This window comes from Bos mutus, chromosome 3 (genome assembly GCF_027580195.1).
Source record: "Bos mutus isolate GX-2022 chromosome 3, NWIPB_WYAK_1.1, whole genome shotgun sequence".
Classification (NCBI taxonomy): Eukaryota; Metazoa; Chordata; class Mammalia; order Artiodactyla; family Bovidae; genus Bos; species Bos mutus.
The window spans coordinates 4,865,957-4,892,855 of NC_091619.1; the positions used below are offsets into that span (position 1 = coordinate 4,865,957).

Here is a 26,899-nt window from a genome sequence, read left to right on the forward strand (position 1 = left end):
GCCTTCCAACTGTGCTGCTGGAGAAGACTCTCGAGAGTCCCTTGGACTGCAAGAAGATCCAACCAGTCCATCTTAAAGAAAAACCAACCCTGAATATTCATTGAAAGGACTGATGCTGAAGCTGAATGAAGCTCCAATACTTTGGCCACCTGATGCGAAGAACTGACTCATTCGAGAAGACCCTGATTCTGGGAAAGACTGAAGGCAGGAGGAGAAGGGGACGACAGAGGATGAGATGGTTGGATGGCATCACCGACTCAATGGCCATGAGTTTGAGCAAGCTTTGGGAGTTGGTGATGGACAGGGAGGCCTGGCGTGCTGCAGTCCATGGGGTCGCAAAGAGTCGGACACGACTGAACGACGGAACGACGACGAAGAGTCAGGTTCATTCACCTTCGGCTGCTCTCGTTTTCTTAGCATCTTCCGGGTAGAAACTGAGTCCTGTCTCAGATCTAAGCAGGCGCTAGTGCGGGAAAAGGACCCACTTCTCTCTGGGCTACTTACTTCCCTGGTGCTCTGGAGGGGGATGTCTCTACCAGTTCCTACCCGGCCTCAACCACATTGAAGACACAGAACACTTCGAGTTTATTTTCAGTGACCCAAGTTGGAAAAAGGCACTCCCACCGTCTGTCTCTGTAGCGCAATCGGTTAGCGCGTTCGGCTGTTAACCGAAAGGTTGGTGGTTCGAATCCACCCAGGGACGAAGTGTAGCAATTTTGACCCTTGAAATAGACCTGTCAGTTTCTCACCGGAAACCAATGGCATTAACATTATGAAAGTTTGCAAATCTCCACCCAGCCTGAGTCCAACCTACTACTTTTTTTTTGTTTGTTTGTCTTAGAAATTGAAGTAGAGTTGATTTGGGACTTTCCCTGTGGCCCAGCTGGTAAAGAATCCGCCTGCAGAGGGAGACCTTGGTTTGATCCTTGGGTTGGGAAGATCCCCTGGAGGCGGGAAAGGCTACTCACTCTAGTATTCTGGCCTGGAGAATTCCACCAACTGTAAAGTCCACTGGGTCGCAAAGAGTTTGCCACGACTGAGCGACTTTCACTTTCACTTTCATAGTTGATCTGGGCTCCCCTGGGGGCTCAGCGATAAAGCATCCGCCTGCCGATGCAGGAGAAGCAGGCTGGATCCCTGGGTCAGGAAGATGCCTTGGAGAAGGAAATGGCAACTCACTGCAGTATTCTTGGCTGGGAAATCCCATGGACAGAGGAGTCTGGCTACACTGCGTGGTGTCACAAAGGAGTCGGACACGACTTAGCGACTCAACAACAATAGTTGATTCACAGTGTGGTGCCCATCTCTTTGGCATCACACTGTATAGCAGTGTTGTGGCGCTTTGTGGCACTACATGGCATTTTTCTGTATAGCAAAGTCACTCAGTTATGCACATAATTATAGGTTAATCCCAAGAAACCTGGCAGGCAGGTTTATAGTTTCCTGTGCTGTACAGGACTTTGTTGTTTATCCATCCTCAATGTAATTGTTTCCTTTACCAACCCCAAACTCCCAGTCCTTCCCTCTCCCTTCCCTCCTCCCCCTTGGCAACCACAAGTCTCATCTCTTTCAGTTCTCTATGTATTTTGCTAGCAGTTTCTAAACAAAGGGTGTATGAGATCAGGGTTGCAACTAGTAGAACAATTTTTACTTGCTTGAGTAAGGTTCTACTAAAATTGCATCACGAAACTGATGCTTTAAAAATATTTACCAACCAAAATCCAAAACTGGATTCTTTTACCCTACATCTGCCTGTCTTGCCCGTTGTACTTGTATTCTTAACTTGTGAAACTGTGTTTCCAGAACCTGGGCCCTCAGTCATGCTACGTCCTGCTGGTTCGAAATTTTTGGAGAACCTACCTTCTAAACATTTGAATAGCCATCTCCCTCTTCTGCCTGCTGATAGTTACTTTCTGATTACTTGCCCCCTGAGTTACTGCAATAACCACCTTGCTGCCTAAGCAGTGTCCTGTCTTCAACCGTCCTCTTCTTTCCAGCCTCCAAGTAGCTTCCAGAGAGGCTTTCTTTAGAAAAGACCTGTTCTGCTTAAAATCCTTCAATGACTTGCAGGGTAAATGACAACCTCCTTATCTTGGAAGGCAGTGCCTTTCAAGATCTGGCCCCTGAACTCTCTGCTGTCCTTCACTGACTCTTTAGACTGCAACAGAACCAAACCACTTTCTTGACCCCTTTCTCCGGCTTTTGAATCATTGCCCATGAGCCTTCAGCACTTCTCTTTTTTGCCTGGCAAACTTATAGTCATCCATTACCACAATACCAAATATTAAGCCTCTTTTCGGCAGCCCTTTCTTCATCCTCTATTTACGCTTTTTATTTTTTTCACTAGAATGAAAATTGCTCCAGGGAATGACCCTGGGTTGTTCATCTTGATATCTTCAGCAGCTAAATGCTAGCTTGGGGACTTCCTTGGTGGTCCAGTGGTTAAGAATTTGCCTTCCAATTTAGGGTATATGGGTTTGATCCCTGCCTTGGGAACTAAGATCCCACAAGCCCCAGGGCAACTAAACCCCCATGCCTGCAATTAGGGCCAGCCTCAGCCACACGTTAATAAAAACAAAACTTTTTTTTTCAATTGGCACTTAAGTACTAAGTAGATGTGAGTTGAATGTTTAACGTTTCCAAATGCCCTTGTCTCATGTCCAAATCTAATATCCCTATACTTCTAATATTCTTATACCAAACCTGAATTGTTGGCTTGGCATAAAGCTCATAGTTGACCTACTTCTTTCCTAGCTCTACCTTTTCTTGCCTGCCCCATGCTCTAAAACTACCTCTAATTCCCATCCATCCTCCTATCCCAGACCACCTATCAGAGTTCCCCTTTGCCTAGTTGTTTCAACAAGATCTGGTGAATTAGTAAGTTGACTAATTCATATGAGTTGTGGTGAGATGGTTGCTGAGAGGAGAGGGGTTTCTCATTAACTAATCTCTGATAAGACTTTAGGCAATGGAGGACAAAAGGATTCTATCATTCATGTTTTATTATCGTGGTTTTTCCATCTTCTATCTAACAATAACATGCAGAATCTTGTAAAAATGCCTTACCGGAATCAAGAAATGTTCAGTTTAAAGCTTCTAAAACACAAAGAGAGATAGCTAAAGCTTTCTTCCAGAAGCAGTGATTGATTTCACCTCTACTCCATTATTATTGACATGCTGAAGGATTTAAAAGTTTCATGATTTAATTCAGTAGAGTTTAGTACATTTAATAGTGGTTATCCAACATTTGTTTAAGGGTGATGTGAATAAAGCTGAATTAGATATTGAAGTGAAAATTCTGGTTTTATATGCCCCTTCTCTCTAATTCTCAGTCTAAAAGCATCCTCATCTCCTGCCAGCTCCTTCCTGTGCAGTTGTGGTTGACTTTTTCTTGTAATGCTTTCTCGGTTTAGACACTGATATATCTTTGTTCAGTGGGCTTAATTTGGGACAGCAATGTTCCTTCCAATGAGTTTATTCTGTGCTTTCTTTTGCAAATCCTCCAACCCCTAACCCCCTTCCTGGATCATTTTCTACTCATGACAGTGAGAGGATTTATCATTGTATACTCACAGACTCACACTGTATCCTTTTGACAGGGGCTCCCCTGGAAAACTCAATCCCATCTCACGTCTGTGATTTTCTTTTACCTCCACCATGGTTCATGTTCTAGGAAGACAGCCCAGGTGGTGGTCTTGCCTGGTCTATCCTGGACTACCCTGCTCTTTCTCAGCCACCCTCTTCATTGGTTGTGCTCTCTTCCCTACACCCCCACATGTACCCACAGACTATCTAGAAGGAGTTTCAGGGTGCCTTGAAGGCAGTCAGCGTGCAGCAAAAGATGTAGACCACCATCCAGCTGCCTCTCCACCATGAATTTTCTTCTTTACATATCCATTTATTTTAGCACAATATTCATACATCAGGGCTGATCTTTGAGAGTCTGTATGGTTGTTCTCTTGGGACAGAATGGTTGGAATACAGAAAGCAGCCACGTAGCTCTGAGACTTCTATTTCTGGTGATGCAGATATTTACTGATCCTTCACGGTTGGCACTTTCTTTCCATAGGAGACTAGAAGAAACAGAGTTGGGTGAAGGATCCTCAGATCCCTAGAGTCTGACGTGTAATTTTCCTGCTGCTCCCAGAGATGCCTGTTGGGAGATGATAAGGCTGTGAAATTAGGAAGAGGTTCATAGATGCTGCTTTTATCACCCCATGGGATGGGGATGCTGCTTTCATTACCTCCATTTGTCCTAAGGGCCCTTGCTCCATGTGACTTTGCCATCCCTCCATTCCTCTGAGCTTTGAAGGTGTCTCCGTACAGAAAAATACAGTCCCGTGTCCACTGCAAACAGGACTCCCATCACCAGACAGAAGGTGATCTGGTGCCAAGGTAGAAAGAATGACGAGACAGTTTGTAAAGTTTCTGGAGCTGAGCAGAGAGATGAGAAAAAAATGACATTTGTTAAGGCAGAAAATTGGCATAAACAGTGAGGTCATCACTGTGAAGTCTTTCTGACACCTGCTAAGAAACAGATTCTATTGAATGTGGGGGAGTCTGGAAGAAAGCCACAGCTTCCTCCTACCAGTTTTGGATTCTAGTGCTTCTTGAGCAATAGTGTTTTCATGTTTGATGGAGGTACTTGTAGCTGGGTTTTGCGTGAGATCATCAACCCTGAATATTCATTGGAAGGACTGATGCTGAAGCTGAAGCTCCAATACTTTGGCCACCTGATGCGAAGGAGAAGGAGGTGACAGAGGATGAGATGTCTAACTCAATAGACATGAGTTTGAGCAAACTTGGGAGTTAGGTAAGGACAGGGAAGCCTGGCATGCTGTCTATGGGGCTGCAAAAAGTCGGACATGACTTAGTGACTGTACAACAGCAATGAGAGATATCAAAGTTTAAGTTGTTGTGAGAACACTGTTTTTTAATTCAGTAACTTTCTCTTGTGTCTCAAAATTATACTCATTGTATTCACCCGACTCAAGAAAATGAAAAAACAAAAACAAAAACAAAAACCAACACACACATAAGGTAAGCCGTTGAAATCTACTACTTATCCTATTTATCGTCAGAAAATATTTCTTTATCAAGGCTCAGTAACTAAGAACCCAAAATGGAAAGGGCTAGAATTTGTTGCTTCTCAACCTCTTAGCCATTAAGATTGTTTTAAAGTCATTCTCTGCTGTTGCCTATAAGGTAGTAAGATGAGAGTGCATTTTTAGTCTCAATTTAAAAAATCTTAATTTTGATATAATTTTGAACTTAAAAAATGGATGTCAATAAAGTACAAATAACTCTCAGATATTCTTTACCTAGATTTACTAATTGTTTGCAATTTGCCCCCATTTTCCTTATTATTTGCTCTCTCTTTTCCTAGCTATTTGAGAGTATTTACTTTCAATTTAAATTGTGATGAAGTTATTTTTTATACAAACTATGGCACTGTTTTGTTAGAATCTCAGAAGATGTGTGTCTATATTGCTGTATTATTACATGTAAATTGCTTACAGTGTATTGTTGTTCAGTCACTCAGTCGTGTCGAATCTTGGTGACCCCATGGACTGCAGCATGCCAGGCTTAACTGTCCTCCACTATCTCTCAGAGTTTGCTCAAACTCATGTCCGTTTAGTCAATGACACTATCCAACCATCTCATCCTCTGTCGCCCCCTTCTCTTCCTGCCCTCAATCTTTCCCAGTATCAGGGTTTTTATCTCAGTCTGATTCCAGGTGGAAGTTTTGGGAGATTAGGAAGTCCAGGAGCACCATGGCAGGGCATCTCTGACCCTGGAGGATGGTGCTACAGAAACTGGAGATGTTTTCTAAATGATTTGGAAAGTGGAATTCAATATCAGTTCAGTTCAGTCACTCAGTCGTGTCCGACTCTTTGTGACCCCATGGACTACAACACGCCAGGCTTCCCTGTCCATCACCAACTCCCAGAGCTCACTCAAACTCATGGCCATTGAGTCGGTGATGCCATCCAATCATCTCATCCTCTGTCATCCCTTCTTCTTCTGCTTCAATCTTTCCCAGCATCAGGGTCTTTTCCAATGAGTCAGTTCTTCGCATCAGGTGGCCAAAGGATTGGAGTTTCAGCTTCAGCATCAGTCCTTCCAATGAATATTCAGGACTGATTTCCTTTAGGATTGACTGTCCTTGCTGTCCAAGGGGCTCTCAAGAGTCTTTTCCAACACCTCAGCTCAAAAGCATTAATTCTCAGGTGTTCAGATTAAGTGCATGTAATGAAGCATTCAGCACAGTGTCCAGCACACTGAAAAATGCCCAATAAATGTCAGCTTGTCTTTGTTACAAAAGTGGAAATTGAGTTCAAGAGACTAACTGGCCACAGTCATATGGTTAATCAGCAGCAGAGCCAGAACACAGGTTCTGGGTCTTTCTGTGAGAAAGTGAGGGGTTACTGCCAGCTAGACTCTTGGCTAAGACTTGAGACTTGGAAGAGAAAGGGGAGCAGGAGCAGGCAAAAAAAGGGCCAGCACGATAGAGATACACAAGAGTGTGGATATGGTTTGAATGAGGTAAGTTAGGACAGGCATATTTATGAGGAAGGAAATGTGGCCTTTGCACCTGCTGTCATGTTTCAAAGTGAATGACACTCGTAAAGAAGTCTGTGGAATTGTCAGCAATTTCCTCCCAACTCATCTCCCCAGTGTGAATGCAAGATTCCCAGCACAGGGGTCTCTGGTCCCTTTAGTGCCGCACATGTCTTACCTTGAACAGTGATCTGCACAGACTCTGAAGACTCGTTTTTAGACCCGATAATGCCCCTGCAGAAGTAGGAACCACTGTGTTCAAGTTTTGCTTCTGGAATGTGGAAGTCAGAATTCCCATGAGAATACTTCTTGCCTCTGCCATTCCGGAAATACTGGACCTTTGCTACAGGAGTTTTCTTCCAGCTGTGACACTTCAGCCGAATGGGCTTTCCCACATTTACCACCCGTTGAGCGACCTGGAGCAATAGCCAGCCTGCAAAACACAAAGACAACACAGGCCCAGGAGGCCTCAGCACCCAGCACAAAGCTCTTCTGAAGAGAATGCTCACGACCCAGGTGCTGGGGGACAATGGAACTCCAGACCGGGCAGCGCCGTCCTTATGTAACTTTCTTTGGGAAAAAGACAACTGGACTCTGGATGAGAACTCAAGTCACTCCAAGAGCTTTTGTCTAATGGGAGAGAGGGACAGACACACACATGATCAAAGCATAAAGTGAGAGCAGAGGGACTAAGTGATGAGGCAGGTGAGAAGCAAGCTGCAGCATCCTCAAAGTCCACACTTGGATTTGCTATGGAAGGTGATAAGGGGCCATTGTAAATTCTAGATCAAAGAGTAAGAATCATATTAGAATACAAGGAAAGGTAGACTTCAGAAGGAATAGACGGTTTTAGGAATGTTGGAAGACTGTTGCAACCAGTCAGGAAGAAGGTTACTGAGTATCCGTAGGAGTGGCTACAGAAATTGTGAAGGAGAACTCCTTGTAAAAGTCAGGGAGAGGAAAGAAAAGCATGCTTGGTAGTGCTGATGGTAACTGCTAATTTCAGGGGCCACAGTGTCTTAGCAAGACCATTTCATTACAGAGCACAGCCTTTAAGACGGAAACAGTTAATCATCAAAACAACTCTTTTCACAACTGCCTTGCCAAGTAACCAGACTTCACACACACAGAGAACTTAAAGTCATGGTGAGGAAGTTGGCCTGAATAATTTAAAACGATACTGCAGAGAAATTTTAAAATGACATGAGAAAACATTTATCAGAGAATGTTAAGTTAAAAAGAATATAAAACATATGTATGCTCATAAAAAAAGAAAGAACATGTGCTTAAATATTAACAGGGGTTACATATGTAATCATATATATACATACATACACACACACATATATATACATAACTTATGTTGTATATACACACATATACACACACACACACACACATATAGTTTGGTTTCTTTGAGGGGAGAACGTTCTTATTCCATTCAGGGTGTCATGGACTCAGTGAATGTTCATATATACATTAGTTAAACAAATATCTTATTGAGAACTTACTATGTCATGTCATGCAGATTGGGGACACCCAGATGACTGAGACACATCAAAGAACCTGTGGTCTAGGCGTAGAAACACATATACTCAGAAATAATTATAATACCAGGTGATAAGTGCTACAACAGGCTAAGAACAAAGGACTGCATGACCAAAGAGAATGGAGCAAAGAAATTCGGCCCGAAGAAAGTAAGCAAAGCTTCTCAGAGAAGAAGATAAGTGAAGTGGGTCCAAAAGAAGGATCAGGAGTTTGCCTGGTGAACTTAATGCTCTTGGTCAGAGTTTAAAACTGTTCACACTAATTAGACTTCTAAAGTCAGTTTCTAGAGCCAAGTTTAAGACAAACTAACAACTCCAAGACTTGAGGTTTCTCTTGCTTCCTGTTGGTAATTCCCCATTTTATTTGGTCACAGGTGGCCATCTCTTGGGATTCCCAGGTGGTGCTAGTGGTAAAGAACCTGCCTGCCAAAGCAGGAGATGTAAGAGATGTGGCTTAGATCCCTGGGTTGGGAAGATCCCCTGGAGGAGGACATGGCCATCCACTCCAGTATTCTTGCCTGGAGAATCCCATGGACAGAGGAGCCTGGCAGGCTACAGTCCATAGGGTCACAAAGAGTTGGATATGACTGAAGCAACTTGGCACACAGGCATGGCCATCTCTCACCTAGCTAGATTGAGAACTAAGTCAACTAAGTAACACAGTCAGGTGTAGGAGCCCAGAAAATCAGCTTCAGAGACCCAGGTCCGTGGAATTTTGTTGCAGGTCCTCCTTCATTAAACCCGCCTTTCCCTCCAGGCTTGTTCCACTCACATACATTATGGAGATGGGGCAGTCATGCAGATAGAGTGAAGCTTACAAGACACAGCAGGTACCAGGCTATGTGGTGTGATTTCAGGGACACCAGGAGAGATCTCTGCCTCAACATACTTCTCCTTGCATCCAATGCCTGGATTTTGTTAAGATACAAAGACTTTCGTTCCATGATGAATGTGCGGGCTGAACGTGTATCTATCTCTATTAGGAGAGATTTCACATTGCCAAATTTAGGCTGAAGTGTATATTTGAGTGTAGCGTTGATGGGAAGAGGAAATAGATATGATGCTAGATTAGGGGTGGCTTGTTGGGTAGCTTAGAGAATGTGGAGATTGTGTCTGAGAATGAGGAGATTGAGGTCCTAAAGTGGATTCATTAATTTATTCAATAACTGTTATAGAGCACTGATGTCATGCCCTGACCTTCAGATGACACCATTCATGCTGTATATATTCATCTTCTATGTGAATGTAGATTCTTGGAATTGTGCAGTCCAGCAGCCCTGTCCCTAGTGTATGCCAGGCTTTGACATTTTATCTAAGGCCTACTTGTAGCTAGGACTACAATACTGATGTAATTCAATAGACTACAGATCATCTCATCCTAGTTTTAATCCCCAGGAACATTATTTTTTTTCAGGGCCTCTTTTTTTTTTTATCCTTTATTGGTCAGTTCCTTTTTCCCCTTCTCCTACTCACCTACGTGGACTTCTAGCTTCACCGGGTCACTGAGTGCAGAGAGGCCTGTCTGACACTTGTACTCGCCACTGTCCTGAACCTTGACATCTGCGATGAAGTAGCTGGGGGTCTGGCTTGAGATGAGAGTCCCATTGTGCCACCATTTTGTGGAATTGTCTTCAACAGGGTAGTCTCCCTGGCACTTCAGAGTCACACGGTCATTCGTGAGCACGTGGTTCCACTGAGGGTCTAGGAGCACCACAGCCTTTGAGAGATCTGCTGAAGTGTTAAGAGAATGTAGATAAGGGCAGAGAAGTGAGCAGGCTCTATACTGGTATTCCCAAGGAGGCTCAAAACCCATTGCAAACTGAGAGTTGGCATTTCAGCCTTAGTATTGCACTCAGTCTGGAGAAGGCAATGACAACCCACTCCAGTACTCTTGCCTGGAAAATCCCATGGATGGAGGAGCCTGGTAGGCTGCAGTCCATGGGGTCGCTAAGAGTTGGACACGACTGAGCGACTTTACTTTCACTTTTCACTTTCATGCATTGGAGAAGGAAATGGCAACCCACTCCACTGTTCTTGCCTGGAGAATCCCAGGGACAGCGGAGCCTGGTGGGCTGCCGTCTGTGGGTCGCACAGAGTCGGACACGACTGAAGTGACTTAGCAGCAGCAGCAGCAGCAGCAGCATTGCACTCAGTCTGAGCATACTGACTTGGAGAGACTTAGCCTCCTCCTTGGTAGGGCCAAGCCCACTGTATTGGGGGAATTGCCCCTGCCAAGAATCTGCCCGAAATGCAAGACACCTGGTTTCAATCCCTGGGTTGGGAAGATCCTCTGGAGAAGGAAATGGCAATCCACTCCAATATTTTGCCTGGAGAATCCCATGGACAGAGAAGCCTGGAAGGCTATAGTCCATGGGGTTGCAAGTCAGACAAAACTTAGCGACTAAACCACCACCACCACCACCATCAACTCCATGTCAACAGTTTCTTGTGCAAAGAACATTTCCTAACAGTGCCCTGCAGCTATTACACATTTACATGCCTCACTCGATCCGTCCAAGACCATGAAGCAAACTCACCAGTTTGCGTGTCAGCTGAAACTGTAAGAAAAAAAGAATAAAACAAATATTGGTCAGCAGCAGAGAACAGGGTGACTGGAGTGTGGTATTTAAACTCCCCTGCCCACCTCTGCCCTCAGAGGCCAGTGTTCCCAAGAATCAGGATAAAGATAGTGGGGACTTCCCTGGTGGTAAGAATCTGCCTGCCAGTAAAGGGGACGCAGGTTCAATCCCTGGCACCAGAAGTAAGATCCCACACACTGCAGAGCAACCAGAGCTCATGTTCTAGAGCCCATGAGCCACAACTACTGAAGCCTGAGCGCCCTAGAGCCTGTGCTCCACAACAAGAGAGACCACCGCGACGAGAGACCACCGCGACAAGAGGCTTGTGCTCCGCCACTAGAGACAGCCTGCGCAAAGTGATGAAGAGCCTGAGCGCCACAGTGAAGGCCCAGTATAGCCATTAAATAAACAAACAAGGTAAAGACATCTTCAACAAAGATGAATAGAGTGGGTATCTCCCCCACTGCCTGCCTTCTGGTTTCCAGCGTCTGTACCTCCTAATCTGTTGTCTGCCCAAATCCCTGTTTTCAATACCCTTCCTCCTTGGTCCCTGTTCAAACCCCAAAGTTAAGGGCACAGGTTGAATATCTCTGAATCAAGCATGGAAACTATCTCCACCCAAGTCCTCTGGAAAGGATAGAAATGAAAAGACTGAGAGAGGAGCATTGGAAAGTGAGAATGGGAGACAGACCTTAGGGGCTACCCAGTGCACACTTGTCAGTTTATAGCCAGAGAAGCTGAGACCTAGAGGAGTGAAGTGACGGAGAACTCATGTCCTCTCCTTTCACCTCCCGATTATGCCCATTTCCTGTATCTCTAACCCCTGAAGCTGTGTCCTAGGAGCTAAACCAAGGTCTATAGACATAGGAAGGGGTCTCTCCTTGGTTAAGGGTCTCATTCCTTGCCTGAGAAGAGATGCTTGCTGTGCCCAGGGCATCTTGTGCTCTGCTCTCAGGCCAAGTGAGTCTGACTTACCTAGAAGCAGCAGAGCTGCCAGTGGTAGCAGTTGCCACATGCTGTGTGTTAGAGTGCGAAAGTCACCACAGATAGGAACCCTCAAGAGACCTAGCTGACTCGAAGAGAGGAAGTAAACAGCCTTTCTCCCCACCCCTAATCTATTACGCACCAGTTTCCATTTCTGGGAACTTCATGTAATTCCTGAATATAAATGGCAGACGAATGAGCCCACTTCTTGCATTAGGACCCACCAATGCCACGTTCGAGACAATAGGAGCCTGGGAATGAGACTCAAGAAAGAGAACACTTCCTTAGGGGGGTCTCTTGTTCTATTTCAAAACGTCTCACTCTCCTGCTTGGCCCAGACCCATCTCCAAGCAGCCAGGGCCTGCCTACAGAAAGAAAAAAAGAAAGTAAAGTCACTCAGTTGTGTCCAACTCTTTGCAACCCCATGGACTGTAGCCTACCAGGTTTCTTCGTCCATGGGATTCTCCAGGCAAGAATACTGGAGTGGGTTGCCATTTCCTTCTCCAGGGGATCTTCCTGACCCAGGGATTGAAGCTGGGTCTCCTGCATTGCAGGCAGACGCTTTACTGTCTGAGCGACCAGAAGCTACCCACAGGAAGCAGTCATTTAAATCTTCAGATCATTACAAGTGTCCTTCACCCCGATGTTATCTACAGTAATATTTTCTTTTAAAATTGGAGATGTGTATATCTCTGGGATCTGTAAACTGCAGGAGCTACTAACTTAGTGGGAATTTGATCATGAGATTTGAATCCTCTATTAAAAGAAATAGGCAGTGGGAGAAATGGGCTCTGGGAGGAGGAGATACCTCCAAAAAGTTGGAAGGAATGAAGAGAAGGTGGAAAGGCAGGAAAGGAAGCAGGTGAGGTGAGAACTAGGGTGACACTTCTCCTAGTGTTCCTAGGGCTGTAATGGGCCACAGTAGCTCAGATTAGCTCAGGCCCCTCAGGGCCCTGTGAAGCAGTTCCTTACCGGAAAAAGTGGAGGTGCAGCGGTTAGGAAGTGGTAAAGTTGTTAACCTCTTCTCCGCCTTTCTCGACATCGCTCTGCCAAAATACACACACCCACACCCCCCCCCCCCCAACCCCTGCGCTGTTTGCTCTCACATCAGTCTAGTTCCTACACAGAAAATCAATGGCTCTGCTTGGCCATTTCAGGCCCCCAGCAGGCTTCTGGACATCTAGGACAGGCCTTGCTTGGAAAAGCCCAGGAAGTGAGCAGCAGACAGAAGTGGGCCGGTGATGTTTGGCAGGAGTAGCATAGAATCCGGAGAAGGCGATGGCACCCCACTCCAGTACTCTTGCCTGGAAAATCCCATGGATGGAGGAGCCTGGTGGGCTGCAGTCCATGGGGTCGCTAAAAGTCGGACACGACTGAGTGACTTCACTGTATTTTTTCACTTTCATGCATTGGAGAAGGAAATAGCAACCCACTCCAATGTTCTTGCCTGGAGAATCCCAGGGACAGGGGAGCCTGGTGGGCTGCCGTCTATGGGGTCGCACAGAGTTGGACACGACTGAAGCGACTTAGCAGCAGCAGCAGCAGCAGCATGGAATCAGAGGCTGGCACAAGTGACCATTGCTTCAGACACTTCCTTTCCACTCCAGAGTGATGTAAAAACTGCTCCACACATTTTCATTTCTCTGGAGTAGAGTTAATCTGTCCTCTCCCATTATCGTCTTCCCTGCCCCCAACGTCCTTCTACAGCAGCCCCTCCCCCACAGGCCCTTGGATTAAGTGTCTGATAAGGATGGATGGCGGAAACGAATGAAGAGCCATTCTAGTGCTCCTCTCGGGTGATTTATTTGCATCTTCCAAAATCCAGACTTGTATTTGAAATCTTCAGGCTCCATGCTGTAGCGCTGTGGTGGCTTATCTGGGAAGTCTAAAATCGAGTGTCTTCTGGGTTTTCTGTGGCTTCAGGGCGAAAGGTGGGTACCTCTCAATGCTCTCTGTTGTTCTTGTTCCCTGAAGCCGCTTTCTGCCACATACGTGATGCCAGGCATTCACTTTATTTTCCTCCTTTGAGGTTTAATTTTCTTCTTGCCTCATTTTCTGTCTGTGGCCTTCAGTTGGAGGGAGGAACTGTCAGCTGTCAAGAGCATGGGCTAGACTGGGAGGAGAGGAGGGGAACACAGGAGGACCGCAACAGAGTGGGAGCCATTCTGCAGGTTTTCTTGAACAGCCCTCTAACTGACTGTGGTTGGGCTGGTAAGGATTGACCTTGCAGTAAATGCAAATTTTTAAAAAGAACAGATGGTCTTGGCATTATCTTATACTGGGGTGCTTGTCTCTGTGCTTGCTTTTTCTTTTCTCCCTCATCTTTTTCTTTACTCTGTCCCTTCTTCTCTTCCTTCATGTTGAAATGGCAGCCACAGCACAAGGTTCTGAGATTACAGAGGTCCTCGATTATCATCCTCTGGGATTTATAGTTTCTTCTGGCTTGGAAAAATCCATGGACAGAGGAGCCTGGCAGGCTGTAGTCCATGGGGTGGTAAAGAGTCAGACACGACTGAGTGAATGATCACGGCAGGGGAAGACTACCCACATAAGCATCTGAAGTGCTTCAGGAACTTAGAAAAGATTTGTGAAATTCTGTGTATCCACAGAGAAGGCAGTGGCTAATTCTAGGAGTCCACACGGAAGAAAGAACACTTTTACTGGATCACAGAAGATAATTGCGTGTTCAGCAGGAAGGCTTTTGAGGGAAATGGGTATTTCAGGCAACGGCAGCATCATGAGCCAAGACCGTAAGTGAAATAGGTGGGCATGTTTACAGAGCTGAGGATAGCTCCAGAGGATTCGTGAATACAAGAAAAGAGAAGTACAAGATTTTAAAGGTCTAAGAGGGCTGCGTTTCAGATGAGTGTGGGAAGGAATTCCAATTCTATTACTTTAACTAGCTAGGCCTCAGTTTCCATATCTCTAAAATGGGGCTAGCAAAAATGGTACCAACCCTAAGGAGTTGTTGTGAAGTTTAAACGAAATAATGCATTCAAAGTTGTTGGTTCCATATCTAGACACACACCTGTTGATGACAACTGGAAGTGGAACACAAGAGGCTGAGGCTGGCTCTCGTTTCCTGACTCAAGTTGGGACGCTCACATCCCCTGCAATCCTGCAGTGGCTTGTCCTCCTCCTTTGTAGTACTCATCACATTTGTGGACTGTAAGGTCTTTGGGGGCAGGGAATCTGTTCCTCTTGTTCATCGTTGTATCCCCAGAATACAATACAGTACCTTGAGTAGACTCCTGCTTAGTTGCGCAGTCGTGTCCGACTCTTTGCAACCCATGGACTGTAACCCCCCAGGCTCCTCTGTCCCATGGGATTTCCCAGGCAAGAATACTGGAGTGGGTTTCCATTTCCTTCACCAGGGGATCTTCCTGACCCAGGGATTGAACTCACATCTCTTGAGTCTCTTGTATTGCAGGCAGCTTCTTTACTGTCTGAGCCACCAGGGAAGCCCCCAAATAAGCCATGTGTGTGTGTGAGTGCTTGGTTGTGTCTGACTTTTTGTGCCCCGTGGACTGTAGCCTTCCAGGCTCCTCTGTCCATGAGATTTCCCAGGCAAGAACACTGGAGTGGCTTTCCATTTCCTTCTCCAGGGGATCTTCCTGACTCAGGGATAGAACCCACATCTCTTGACTCTCCTGCATTAACAGGCAGGCTCTTTACCAGTTGAGTGACCAGGGAAACCCTCGAGGAGGCGCTCAATTAATGTTTATTAGGTGATCATAAAAAACTTTGTATGCCATGGTGAAAATTTTGGACTTTCTTGAACTGTTATCATGGTAGTTTTTACAAAACATAAAACTGATCTTCAAAGTTTTAAGCTGGGGAATAACATAGTCCACGAAATAGGTTGGAGGGGAAAGAGATTGAAAATGGAGGAAAAACTTGGGAAGTTATTTTAACAGTTGAGTTGAGGGAGAGTCTCTGTTAAAGAAGTGAAAATGCAATGGAAGCCTTTAGGAGAGATGTTAAGAAGGTGGAATGGACAGCATTTGGATGAATGAACGGCAATGAGGAGTGGTTTAGAAGGAGGGGCTAGGTGATGCTCAGCTTTCTGATTTGGGTTATCAGGAGGATGGCAACACATTTCTTGGGCATAAGAAATAGAGGAAGGAGAGCAGGCTTTGAGAAAGAGAGATAATGATCTCAGCTTTTGACACTGAGTTGGAGATTGGTGGTGATTTTAGGTGAAGATGTCAAGTAGGCAGTTGGATATATGGCTCTGGAACTCAGAAGGGTCTGGACAAAAGATTTAGGAGGCATCAACATGGTTGATGTTTTAAACTTTTGATAATGGCACTCCACTCCAGTACTCTTGCCTGGAAAACCCCATGGATGGAGGAGGCTGGTGGGCTACAGTCCATGGGGTCGCTAAGAGTCGGACACAACTGAGCGATTTCACTTTCACTTTTCCCTTTCATGCATTGGAGAAGGAAATGGCAACCCACTCCAGTGTTCTTGCCTGGAGAATCCCAGGGACGGGGGAGCCTGGTGGGCTGCAGTCTATGGGGTCGCATAGAGTCAGACACAACTGAAGTGACTTAGCAGCAGCAGCTAGGCCCTCTCCTAAGAAAAAATGCACATATACATACCATTTTCCCTATAATTTAAGAACCTCCATGTGAAGCCTATCTAGAGAGCATAGGTTAAGATAAAGTATAAAAATCTCTTTGTTTATAAGAGTATTGATTGAGAAAGAAAGGGGAACAGTGAGGAAAAGGGGAAGCAAGGGGAGAGGTGGGAAAGGGCTAAAGAGAGGGCCATTGACGGAAACTTGACACTCAGCAACTTTGACAGGGTGTGAAAAGGAAGAATAGCTGACAAAGGAAATTGGGTAGGAGGGGCTAACGGAGAGAGCACAGCAAAACAGTCCAGGGAGAATGGATCTTGTAGGAGAGAGAAGTCAACAGTATAAAATGCTGTAGAAAAGTTTAAGACAAAGTTCTTTCAGTGTGGCAATCCAAGAACTATTTACAACCTTTGCCTGAGCAATTTCAAGGGGCTGGGGTTCGGCGATAGGAGCTTGATAACTTTTGGCTGAAGATTGGGTGGAAATGAAAAAGTGTTTTAATTTTTAAAATTTTATTTAATATTTATTTATTTATCTGTTTCTGGCTGTGCTGGGTCTCTGTCACTGTGCACGCTCTTCTCTAGTTTCGGCGAGTGGGCTTCTCTTGGCAGTGGCTTCTTCTGCTGCGGAGCGCAGGCTCTGGGGCGCCTGAGCTTCAGTGGCTGTGGCCTGTGGGCTCAGCTGTCGCTGCTCCCGGCTCTAGAGCACTGGTTCAGCAGTTGTCACGCATGTGCTTAGTTGTTCTGCAGCATGTAGGGTCTTCCCAAATCAGGGATCAGATCTGCTTCTCCTGCATTGGCAGGCAGATTCTTTACCACTGAGCCATTAAGGAAGGCCATGAGTTACTACTCCTTTTAAGTGTCTGTGTTATGAAAACATGACTGGATCCACTCCTCTTCCCCTTCTCACCAGCACCTCAGTATTCCTTGGGGAAGCCCCCCACTGTGAGTAGTAATAGAAAGTGGTGATTGCTTTTTATTGCAGAAGCCAAAGGAGATAGATCTCCCCTCCGCCCCTCACCCCATCTTGGGCTTGTGTCTCCCTTATATTTATATGTTGAAGTCCTAACTCCCAGTAACTCTAGACTGTGACCGTATTTTGAGATAGGGTATTTAAAGAGTCAGTACCTTAAAATGAAGTCATTATGGTGGACCATAACCCAGGATGACTGGTATGGTTATAAGAAGAGGAGATAGGACACAGCCATGCACAGAGGGAAGACCATGTGAACACGCAAGAAAATGGCTATCTACAAGCCAAAGAAAGAGATCACAGAAAAAAAAGAAACAACCCTTAAAACACGTGATCTCTGACTTCTAGCCCTAGAACTGTGAGAAAATGAATTTCTGAGGTTTAAGCTCCCCAGTCTGTGATACTTTGCTATGGCAGCCTGAGTTGACTAATGCAGAAAGCCAAAGAGCAGGCATGTGAGCTGGGCCTGGCAAGTTTGTCTTTCCTGGAATGCTCAATCTCAAATAAGTAAGACTTGGTCACGTATGACGTAGACACCTTTAGAAGAGAGGGACACAGTTGGGTCCCAGGCACCACAACAGTAGGACTGGCTGACCTGCCTCCAGTTACCCACCAATAGATTCCTTTCTTGACACTGAATATATCCAGATTCTGATATTGTGGCTTACTATGGAGAGCCCTGAGTGACATAGTAAGAAAGGACAATTAGAAGATGATAAGTAGAAGGGGGACAAGGAAAGAAAGGGAAATTTTGTTTTAAGTAAAAGACTTGGACTTGCTTACAGGTCTTTGGGAAGAAGTCAGTGGGAGTGGGAGAAGTTGGGTGCATGACAAAGAGGGAATACATGATGAAGCAAGCGCAGATCCTGAAGACACGAGAATAGCGCATGGGTGGGGAGTTGGTTCTGAGGTAGGCATGGAACACCTCTCCCTCTGAGCTAAGAGCAGGAGGTGAGGAAGAGTCATCAGTTCCATTCAGTTCAGTCACTCAGTCGTGTCCAACTCTGCGACCCCATGGACTGCAGAACGTCAGGCCTCCCTGTCCATCACCAGTTCCCGGATTTCACTCAAACTCATGTCCTTTGAGTTGGTGATGCCATCTGACCACCTCATCCTCTGTCGTCCCCTTTTCCTCCTGCCTTCCATCTTTCCCAGCATCATGGTCTTTTCAAATGAGTCAGTTCTTCACATCAGATGGCCAAAGGACTGGAGTTTCAGCTTCAGCATCAGTCCTTCCAATGAACACCCAGGACTGATCTCCTTTAGGATGGACTGGTTAGATCTTGCAGTCCAAGGGACTCTCAAGAGTCTTCTCCAACACCACAGTTCAAAAGCATCAATTCTTCGGTGCTCAAGACAAGTCATATGCAAATCTATTTTCAGACACTGAGTAAGAAAGGTGAAGTACTTTATGCCTGATTGCCTTGATTTTCTTGGGTAAGGAGGCAGTCAACTGTTGAGAAAGAGGGGGCGAAGGTGATAGTAGGAGGGCTTAAGGGTGCCAGAGAAGGTTTAGTGAAGTGAAGTGAAGTCGCTCAGTCGTGTCCGAATCTTTGCCACCCCATAGACTGTAGCCTACCAGGCTCCTCTGTCCATGGGATTTTCTAGGCAATAGTACTAGAGTGGATTGGATCGAACCTGGGTCTCCCGCATTGTAGACAGACGCTTTACCGTCTGAGCCACCAGGGTGGTCCTTATGGTGAACAGGAGAAGGAGCTGAACAGGAGTTTACATGTAAAAGGATTGCCAAGCAATGCGAAGGGCCCAGCAGAAGTTGAGGGGTATGGGTTTGTAGCTAGACCAGTCTTCGGTCTTGGTAACTTCTCTCCAGTAGTGTTCAGGTCAAGTACTCTCTGATTAGCTTGCTGACAGCAGTCCTGAGCAGGAGTCCAGGTAGATTATGTCACCTGTGGCACCTCTAAAGCAGCTCAGTTGGATTCAGGAAATCCTAGAATGAAGACAGGCAGAAATTCAGTGAAGTCATCCAAGATACAGTCGTGAGAGGGAGTGTGAGCAGTAGGCTGGCCTGGTTGTCTTCGATATAGCCCAGAACTAGAACTCCGGTTATCGATCGTTATGTAACAAACCATACTCAAATTTAAAACAATAATCATTATGGTGTAAAACAACAGACATTTGATTGTTCTTATGGGTTATATGGGTCAGGAATTCAAATAGAGCATGGTAGGGATGGCTTATATCTGCTCCATGATGTCTGAGGGGTGCTCTGGGAAGAATCAAACAGCTAAGGGCTAGAGTCATCTGGAGGCTTTTTCATTAAAAAGAAAAAATGAGGGAAAACTGAGAAAGACAAAGATGATCAGAAAGTAAAAAAATACTCAAGACGATACCCTGCTTCACAGATAATAAATCTCAAACACTCATGGAAAATGCACACAGAATAAGACACAGACACAGAAGTCTGAAAACAGATATGCTTATAGAAACACACAAAGGAAATCAAGGTGAGAAAACTACTCCCCAAATAGGAAGAGATAGACACAAGGGAAGAAAACTGCAAGGAACTAAACTATATTTGTGGTGTAACCTTAAACCATAGCCTGAACTTTAGCTATTGCCATTAAAATAACAGCCTACTGACATATAAGAACTTTCCAGAAAATAGATGCTATCCGCTAGAGTGACTTATACATATCCTACCTCGTTATCTCACATCAGAATATACTTAGACTCCCCCCAGACCTGCAGAATTTTAAGTTGGTGATGTGGTATGGGAAAGATAATGGTGAAAGAGGAAGGAAATCCAAGTTTTGGTTTCGGTTTCACAGAGACTAGCTGTCAAGCCACTTCTCTTTCCTAAGCTCATCTGTAAATGATGTAATTGAGTTAGATTATATCTAGTTCTTTCCCTTTTAACATTCCATCATTTTAAATATGTGTTAGTCACTCAGTCTTGTCTGACTCTGTGCGACCCCATGATCTGTATCCCGCCAGGCTCCTCTGACCATGGAACTCTCCAGGCAAGATATACTGGAGTGGGTAGCCATTCCCTTCTCCAGGGGATCTTCCAAACCAGGACTCCAACCCAGGTCTTCTGCATTGCAGGCAGATTCTATACTGTGTGAGCCACCAGGGAAGCCCTATCATTTTGAATGCTGGCTTCCAGGTGTAATTTTCTAAGCCTTGCAGAAAATGAGGCAAGAAATACAGGGCCAAACCTAATAGCCTTCTTGTGCGTGGGCATTAAGGAGACAACAAAGACACTTCCTCGTTTTGCACTTAAGAGGTCATGACACAGGGAGGAATGACGTTTAAAACAGAAACTTGGTAACATCTGAGGAAGAAACTCTCACCATGAAAACCGAGGAGCATGTGCAATCAAAGCACACAGGTTGCTGATGACCTTGTATGAGCGTCCACATGTGGTGGCCCTGGACCAATACAGAAGATTTAAGGGAAGACAACCCTGAATATTCATTGGAAGGACTGATGCTGAAGCTGAAGCTCTAATACTTTGGCCACCTGATGCAAAGAGCCGATTTATTGGAAAAGACACTGATGTTGGGAGACGTTAGGGCAGGAGAAGAAGCGGGCAACAGAAGATGAGATGGTTGGATGGTATTGCTAACTCAATGATTTGAGCAAACTCCAGGAGACAGTGAAGGACAGGGAAGCTGGCATGCTGCAGAGTCAGACATGACCTAGAGGCTGACCAACAAACTCTTAGAGTGTGTTTGTGGTAGCTTCTGGAGATAAATGCTCTGGATCAGGACTGAAAAAACCTGGTGCAATCCAGACCATGCTTCAGCCTTCCCCTCAATGAATAGTCCATCCTTAATCAAAAAGACCCCAACCCATTCAAAGGGCTAAAAACAGCATAAAAGTGGGATCAAAAACTCTGTGGGCATCCCTCACTTGGGAGGCCACCCACCCTATTCTCTGAGGGGGTAACTTTGGCTTCTGTCCTAAATAAACTGCTTCTTGGTTCTCTTTGTTCCTCAACCTCAGTATTTGTTTTTTTCTTTGAGTTTTGTGTTCCTTGCTGGATTTTTTTGGATGAGTTGGACAAGAGCTTGCACTTTTGATAAAGCTTTTCTGGTATCCAAAGTGGTAAACTTTGTCTTTTAAAAATTCCGATGAAGGCCATAGGCTATTTTTTGGGAGTCCAGGGAATTTTCTAGCAGAGCTATCAAATTAATAGCACTAAGATTTAACAGTTTATTATAAAAGCTGAACTCATGCTTTCTCTTCCATGCAAGCCAGTCAAGCGACACCAAAAAAAAACCAAAACCAAAACAAAAATGCTTAGTTTTGAAATGATTTTTCTTTACTGCCATCTTTTCATCTGTGAAAATGTGAGCAGAGCTCAGAATCATTCCTAGAACTTCAGTCCTTTCTCCTCTTGCCTATATTGTGTGTTGACATTTTAAACAATTACTTCTTTGAAACTACACACGTGGTCTAGAATATATTCTTTCTATAAATAAGTGAAACAATTTAGAAATGTCGAGGCAGTCTGAATGAGGCTTGGAAAAGAATTTCCAGACACGGAATATGGCAGAGAGGAGTGAGGTTTTAAGAACAAAGAGCAGAGATAACATGTGCACTGGGAGCACAGCAAACGGACGCCTCCTAACAGGTCAGGGAGAGCCAACACTTTTTGTGGGTTAGTAGCCGATTTTTACAGAGAAGGCAATGGCACCCCACTCCAGTACTCTTGCCTGGAAAATCCCATGGATGGAAGGGCCTGGTGGGCTGCAGTCCATGGGGTCGCTAGGAGTCTGACATGACTGAGCGACTTCACTGTATTTTTTCACTTTCATGCATTGGAGAAGGAAATGGCAACCCACTCCAGTGTTCTCACCTGAAGAATCCCAGGGACGGCGGAGCCTGGTGGGCTGCCGTCTATGGGGTCGCACAGAGTCAGACACAACTGAAGTGACTTAGCAGCAGCAGCAGCCGATTTTTATAGCCTGAAGACAAAGAAAATTGCCGCCTGAAGGCTAGCATTATGTGGTTGGTTGTGGCGCTATTGGGTAACTACCAGGGTGGAAATTTTTGCCTAATTTGGGGTGAGAAGCTGGCTGCTGATGATTGGGGGGCTTTTAGCAACGGTGAGTTACACAGGGGCTCAGTGAGTTTCGGAGATGACCTGGTTTTGGGCTCTGCTTCTGTGGCTTTAGTACAAGGCCCTCACACCTGTGGCCTTGGGGCAGGACTCCACAAGAAGTAAATAAAGTAAAAGTGACAGTAATATGTTTCTCCTCCAGTTTCACTCCCCTCCTTAGGAATAACCACTGTGAATTTTGTAGTCCTTCCAGAACTTTCCCTATACATCCATATTCATGTAAACACCCATCTACCCTTACGTATTTATATTTTGCTTATTTTGTTCCTATTGTTTATGTATTACATTACGTAATTATTTTGCAACAATTACTTACAACACTTCCACATATGCATAGGCTGCAAATGCACATATCACTCAGTATTTTCCACTTTTTTTTTTTTTTGGCCATGCCATGAAACTTGTGGGATTTTAGTTCCCTGACCAGGGATCAAAGGTGGGCCCCGGCAGTGAAAGTGTAGAGTCCTAATCAATGGACCACCAGGGAATTCCCTCACATTTTTTAACTGAAGAAAACATACTAAAAAATATTTATTTTTGAGGAATGTGGAAAGGAAGAGACCGTGTCATTCCTTGTATCCTTAGAAGACTCATCATCATTAGAACACGATTATCTCTAGCTCTAAATTTCTTCTCCCTTTCTTCCTTGCTGGTAGAACATGATTTGGTTCAGATATATGGTGGTAAGACTCTGCCTAAAATGTAGGAGATCTGGGTTTGATCCCTGGGTTGGGAAGATCCCCTGGAGAAGAGAATGGCTACCCACTCCAGTATTCCTGCCTGGAAAATCCCATGGACAGAGGAGCCTGGCAGGCTACATACAGTCCATGGGGTGGCAGAGTCGGGCATGACTAAGCAACTTTCACATGGTGTCCATGAACTTGAGAGAAGACTAGACATTTTCCTAGCCCCAGGAGGTGGTTTCTCTTTAGTCTAAGTCAGTGGTCCTCATATTTGAGCTCTATCAGAGTCATCTGGAGGTATAGTTAAAACACAAATTAGTGAGCCCCACTCTCAGATTTTCTGATTCTCATAGGGCTCCAGAATTTGCATTTCTAACAGATTATGATGCTAATCCCCAGAGCAGGAAATGGCAACCCACTCCAGTATTGTTGCCTGGAAAATTCCATGGACAGAAGAACCTGGCAGGCTACAGTCCGTGGGGCTGCAGAGTCAGACACAACTGAGTGACTAACCACATGATGCTAATACTGCTATTCACACTTTGAGAACCAATTCCCTCGCTAGTGATTTATTTCGGAGAAGGCAATGGCACTCCACTCCAGTACTCTTGCCTGGAAAATCCCATGGACGGAGGAGCCTGGTGTGCTGCAGTCCATGGGGTTGCTAGGAGTCGGACACAACTGAGCGACTTCACTTTCACTTTTCACTTTCATGCATTGGAGAAGAAAATGGCAACCCACTCCAGTGTTCTTGCCTGGAGAATCCCAGGGACGGGGAAGCCTGGTGGGCTGCCATTTCTGGGGTCGCACAGAGTCGGACATGACTGAAGCGACTTAACAGCAGCAGCAGCAGCAGTGATTTATTTAGAACTGAATGTGTAATACAGCTCTGGACAATGAATCCTCAAGGGCAATCTGATTGTGGGGGTAGGGGGGCAATTCTGGAGCACAAGAAGCAATAAAATCTCTGTGAGGCTTTGAACGTGGTGATGTTTAAGGGTGTATTCTGTGAGCTGCTGCAGCTGTCTTGCCTCCATAAGGGAAGTGGCTACACTGCTAATGGTAGTAAAGAGAAACATTTAGGGCACTGGTGACATTATTGAGCCATCGTTTAACTAACCCTGGAACTACCCTATCTTCAGACAACTTGATATATGACATAGCAAAATATTACTTGTTGTTTAAGCCATCTGAGGGTTTTCTGGTACTTTCTGGGGAAAGTCACCTAACTGATATATACACTTCTCTCAGAGCGATTTACCTAGTCAGATTCCAAAACATCCAACATTTTTAGATTGCTTCATATTAAAAAAAAAAAATTTCAGCTTTATCGACATAAGTAATACAAAAAAAAGATATTTAAAGTGCACATGGTGATGACTTGTTTTGTATATACTTATAGTGAAAGGATTTTCTCATTCTAGTTAATTAACACATTCATCATCTCACAGACTTTCTGATTTTAATTATTTTCAATAGTGCTGCAAAGAATGGCAGTTTAAAAAATATTTTGGCATTTTTCCAAAGGCCATTTTCCCAGAAGTGAAATTATGATGGCATAGACATACATATTTCTCAACTTTTAATAGTAGTTCCACATTTTTTCCCAGAACAATTGTTTTAGTTTACACTTCATTCAGAAATCTATGAGAATCCATTTAATCACATTCTTTTTCCTAATCTTAATAGACAAGAAATGGGGTCTTATTATTTTAATTTGCATTTCTTTGATTTTCAGTGTGTCTGAACATTACTCTGGTTGTGGCTTATAAACAGGTTGGAAGGAGTAAAACTGGGAGCAAAGAGATGAGTTAGGCTCTTGCAGTAGTCGTGATGGCAGATGAAGATGACTTGGGACCAAGGTAAGGGTTAATGGTAGTGAGGTTTGGATATTTAGCAAAGAGAACTGGAAAAACTAGATGTGGATTATGAAAGAGAGTAAGGAAACCCAATGATATCTAGATTTCTGGCTTGGGAGGTGCTATTTCTTGAGGTAGAAAATAAGATGAGAAGAATATTAGCTGGAATGGAGTAGGGAGATATAAGTTTGGGTGTGGATATTTTGAGTTTGAGGTGCCTGTGGGACACAGTGATGGAGTGGTCAGAATCTGTTGGATATCTGGAAGGAGAGGTATGGGTTAGAACTAGAGACATGGCCTCAAGCTGAACTGTGCTTTAGGAAATTAACTGAAAGCCATAGAAGTGTTTTCTTTATTTACTGAGGCCTTGGGGCCTCATCTCGATGAGATGAAAATTATCTTTTTGTCATTGGCCTATTTGGAACCTCCTCTGTCCATGGGATTTTCCAGGAAAGAATACTGGAGTAGTTGCCATTTCCTTATCTAGGGGATCTTCCCAACCCAGGGATCAAACCCCTGCCTCCTGTGTCTCCTGCATTGCAGGTGAATTCTTTACCTACTAAGTCATCAGGGAAGCCCCAGAACCTCATTTATACTTCTTCAAATGTCCTTATCTAATTTTGATTTGCTACTGAGCAGGGCAGCTTCAGCCCTCCCCAGGAGCAGTTTCCAGCAATTCTTAGCATGTTTGGCTTAAGACAGAGTTGCTACCCTCCTGAATCTTTACCCTTGCTGGGGACCCTGCACTTGATACAGCTAAAGGACAAAGCAGGCCTGAGGGGGAGGTTCTAAGCCATGTGAGTAGCAGTGATAACCACTAGGGTTCTCGGCCTTCCCCAATCAATAGAAATTGACTAGAGGCCAGACAATGGCACCCCACTCCAGTACTCTTGCCTGGAAAATCCCATGGATGGAGGAGCCTGGTGGGCTCCAGTCCATGGGGTCTCGAAGAGTCGGACACAACTGAGTGACTTCACTTTCACTTTTCACTTTCATGCACTGGAGAAGGAAATGGCAACCCACTCCAGTGTTCTCGCCTGGAGAATCCCAGGGATGGGGGAGCCTGGTGTGCTGCCGTCTATGGGGTCGTACAGAGTCAGACACGACTGAAGCGACTTAGCAGCAGCAGCAGCAGAGGGCAGACCAGAAATTCAGGCAAGGCTTTATTGGGTCTCCTACAGCAGCAGGGGGAAGCAGATTCCCTTGGTTGCTCGCCCTGGGGCGGGGGTGGGGTGGGGTGGGGTGGGTTGGGGATTGGGGGTGGAGGTGGGGGTTGGGGGTGGAGGTGGGTGGGGTGGGGGTGGGGTGGGGGTGGGGGTGGGGTGGGGTGGGGTGGGGGGTTGGGCTCGGGGTGGTTGTTCATTACATGGGGCAAGGTTAGGGGTGCTTCCAGGGGTCATCAGGTGGCGTAGCCTTAGGTGGGTGCTGTTTACAGGGGGCATGCTCTGTACTCTGCTTTTGCTCTCGATCCCCTGCTTGTGCTCCTGGCTCTTCAGGGCCGCTGGGTTTTTGGGTCTCTTTTTTGCAACTTACGTCCAGAATTTGCCCCATACAGTTTCTTTGTATTTTGTTGCTCTGCTACTGCTGCTAAGTCACTTCAGTCGTGTCCGACTCTGTGCGACCCTATAGACGACAGCCCACCAGGCTCCCCTGTCCCTGGGATTCTCCAGGCAAGAACACTGGAGTGGGTTGCCATTTCCTTCTCCAATGCACAAAACTGAAAAGTGAAAGTGAAGTCGCTCAGTTGTGTCCAACTCTTAGCGACCCCATGGACTGCAGCCCACCAGGCTCCTCTGCCCATGGGATTTTCCAGGCAGGAGTACTGGAGTGGGGTGCCATTGCCTTCTCCATTTTGTTGCTCTAACTGCAAGCATTGCAGCACTCTAGCAAAGGGTTTCCGGTCCCAGCCAGTCTCAGCAGATCCTAGATGTTGGGATCTAATTTCTAGTTTTCTACTGCCACTTCAAATTGTGCCCTCACTCTAAGGGTCTAAAGCCAGAGTGAGAGTGAATGAAAGCAAGCTTTTGACGTCACTGTCTGAAG

The 26,899-nt window shown here is 45.3% G+C and overlaps 1 protein-coding gene and 1 non-coding gene across 3 annotated transcripts; one reads left to right on the forward strand and one right to left on the reverse strand.

The window, feature by feature from the left end:
* Positions 1-629: 629 nt before the first annotated feature.
* On the forward strand, positions 630-703 carry TRNAN-GUU (transfer RNA asparagine (anticodon GUU)). The gene has a single exon. It is a non-coding gene; the product is annotated as a tRNA-Asn (tRNA).
* Positions 704-2,984: 2,281 nt separating this feature from the next.
* LOC102273538 (low affinity immunoglobulin gamma Fc region receptor III-A) lies at positions 2,985-11,789 on the reverse strand. 2 transcript variants are annotated; one of them, XM_005903810.3, is made up of 6 exons: positions 11,663-11,789; positions 10,646-10,666; positions 9,582-9,839; positions 6,740-6,994; positions 4,245-4,434; positions 2,985-4,153 (listed from the first exon to the last, which is right to left on the reverse strand). In XM_005903810.3, exons 1-5 carry the CDS (start codon positions 11,700-11,702, stop codon positions 4,256-4,258), a joined length of 753 nt encoding a protein of 250 aa, XP_005903872.1. In that variant the 5' UTR covers positions 11,703-11,789; the 3' UTR covers positions 2,985-4,153; positions 4,245-4,255. The 2 variants fall into 2 exon arrangements, with proteins under 2 accessions (XP_005903872.1, XP_070222656.1); XM_070366555.1 differs by having other exon boundaries at positions 9,582-9,836; positions 11,663-11,786.
* Between the last annotated feature and the right edge of the window lie 15,110 nt (positions 11,790-26,899).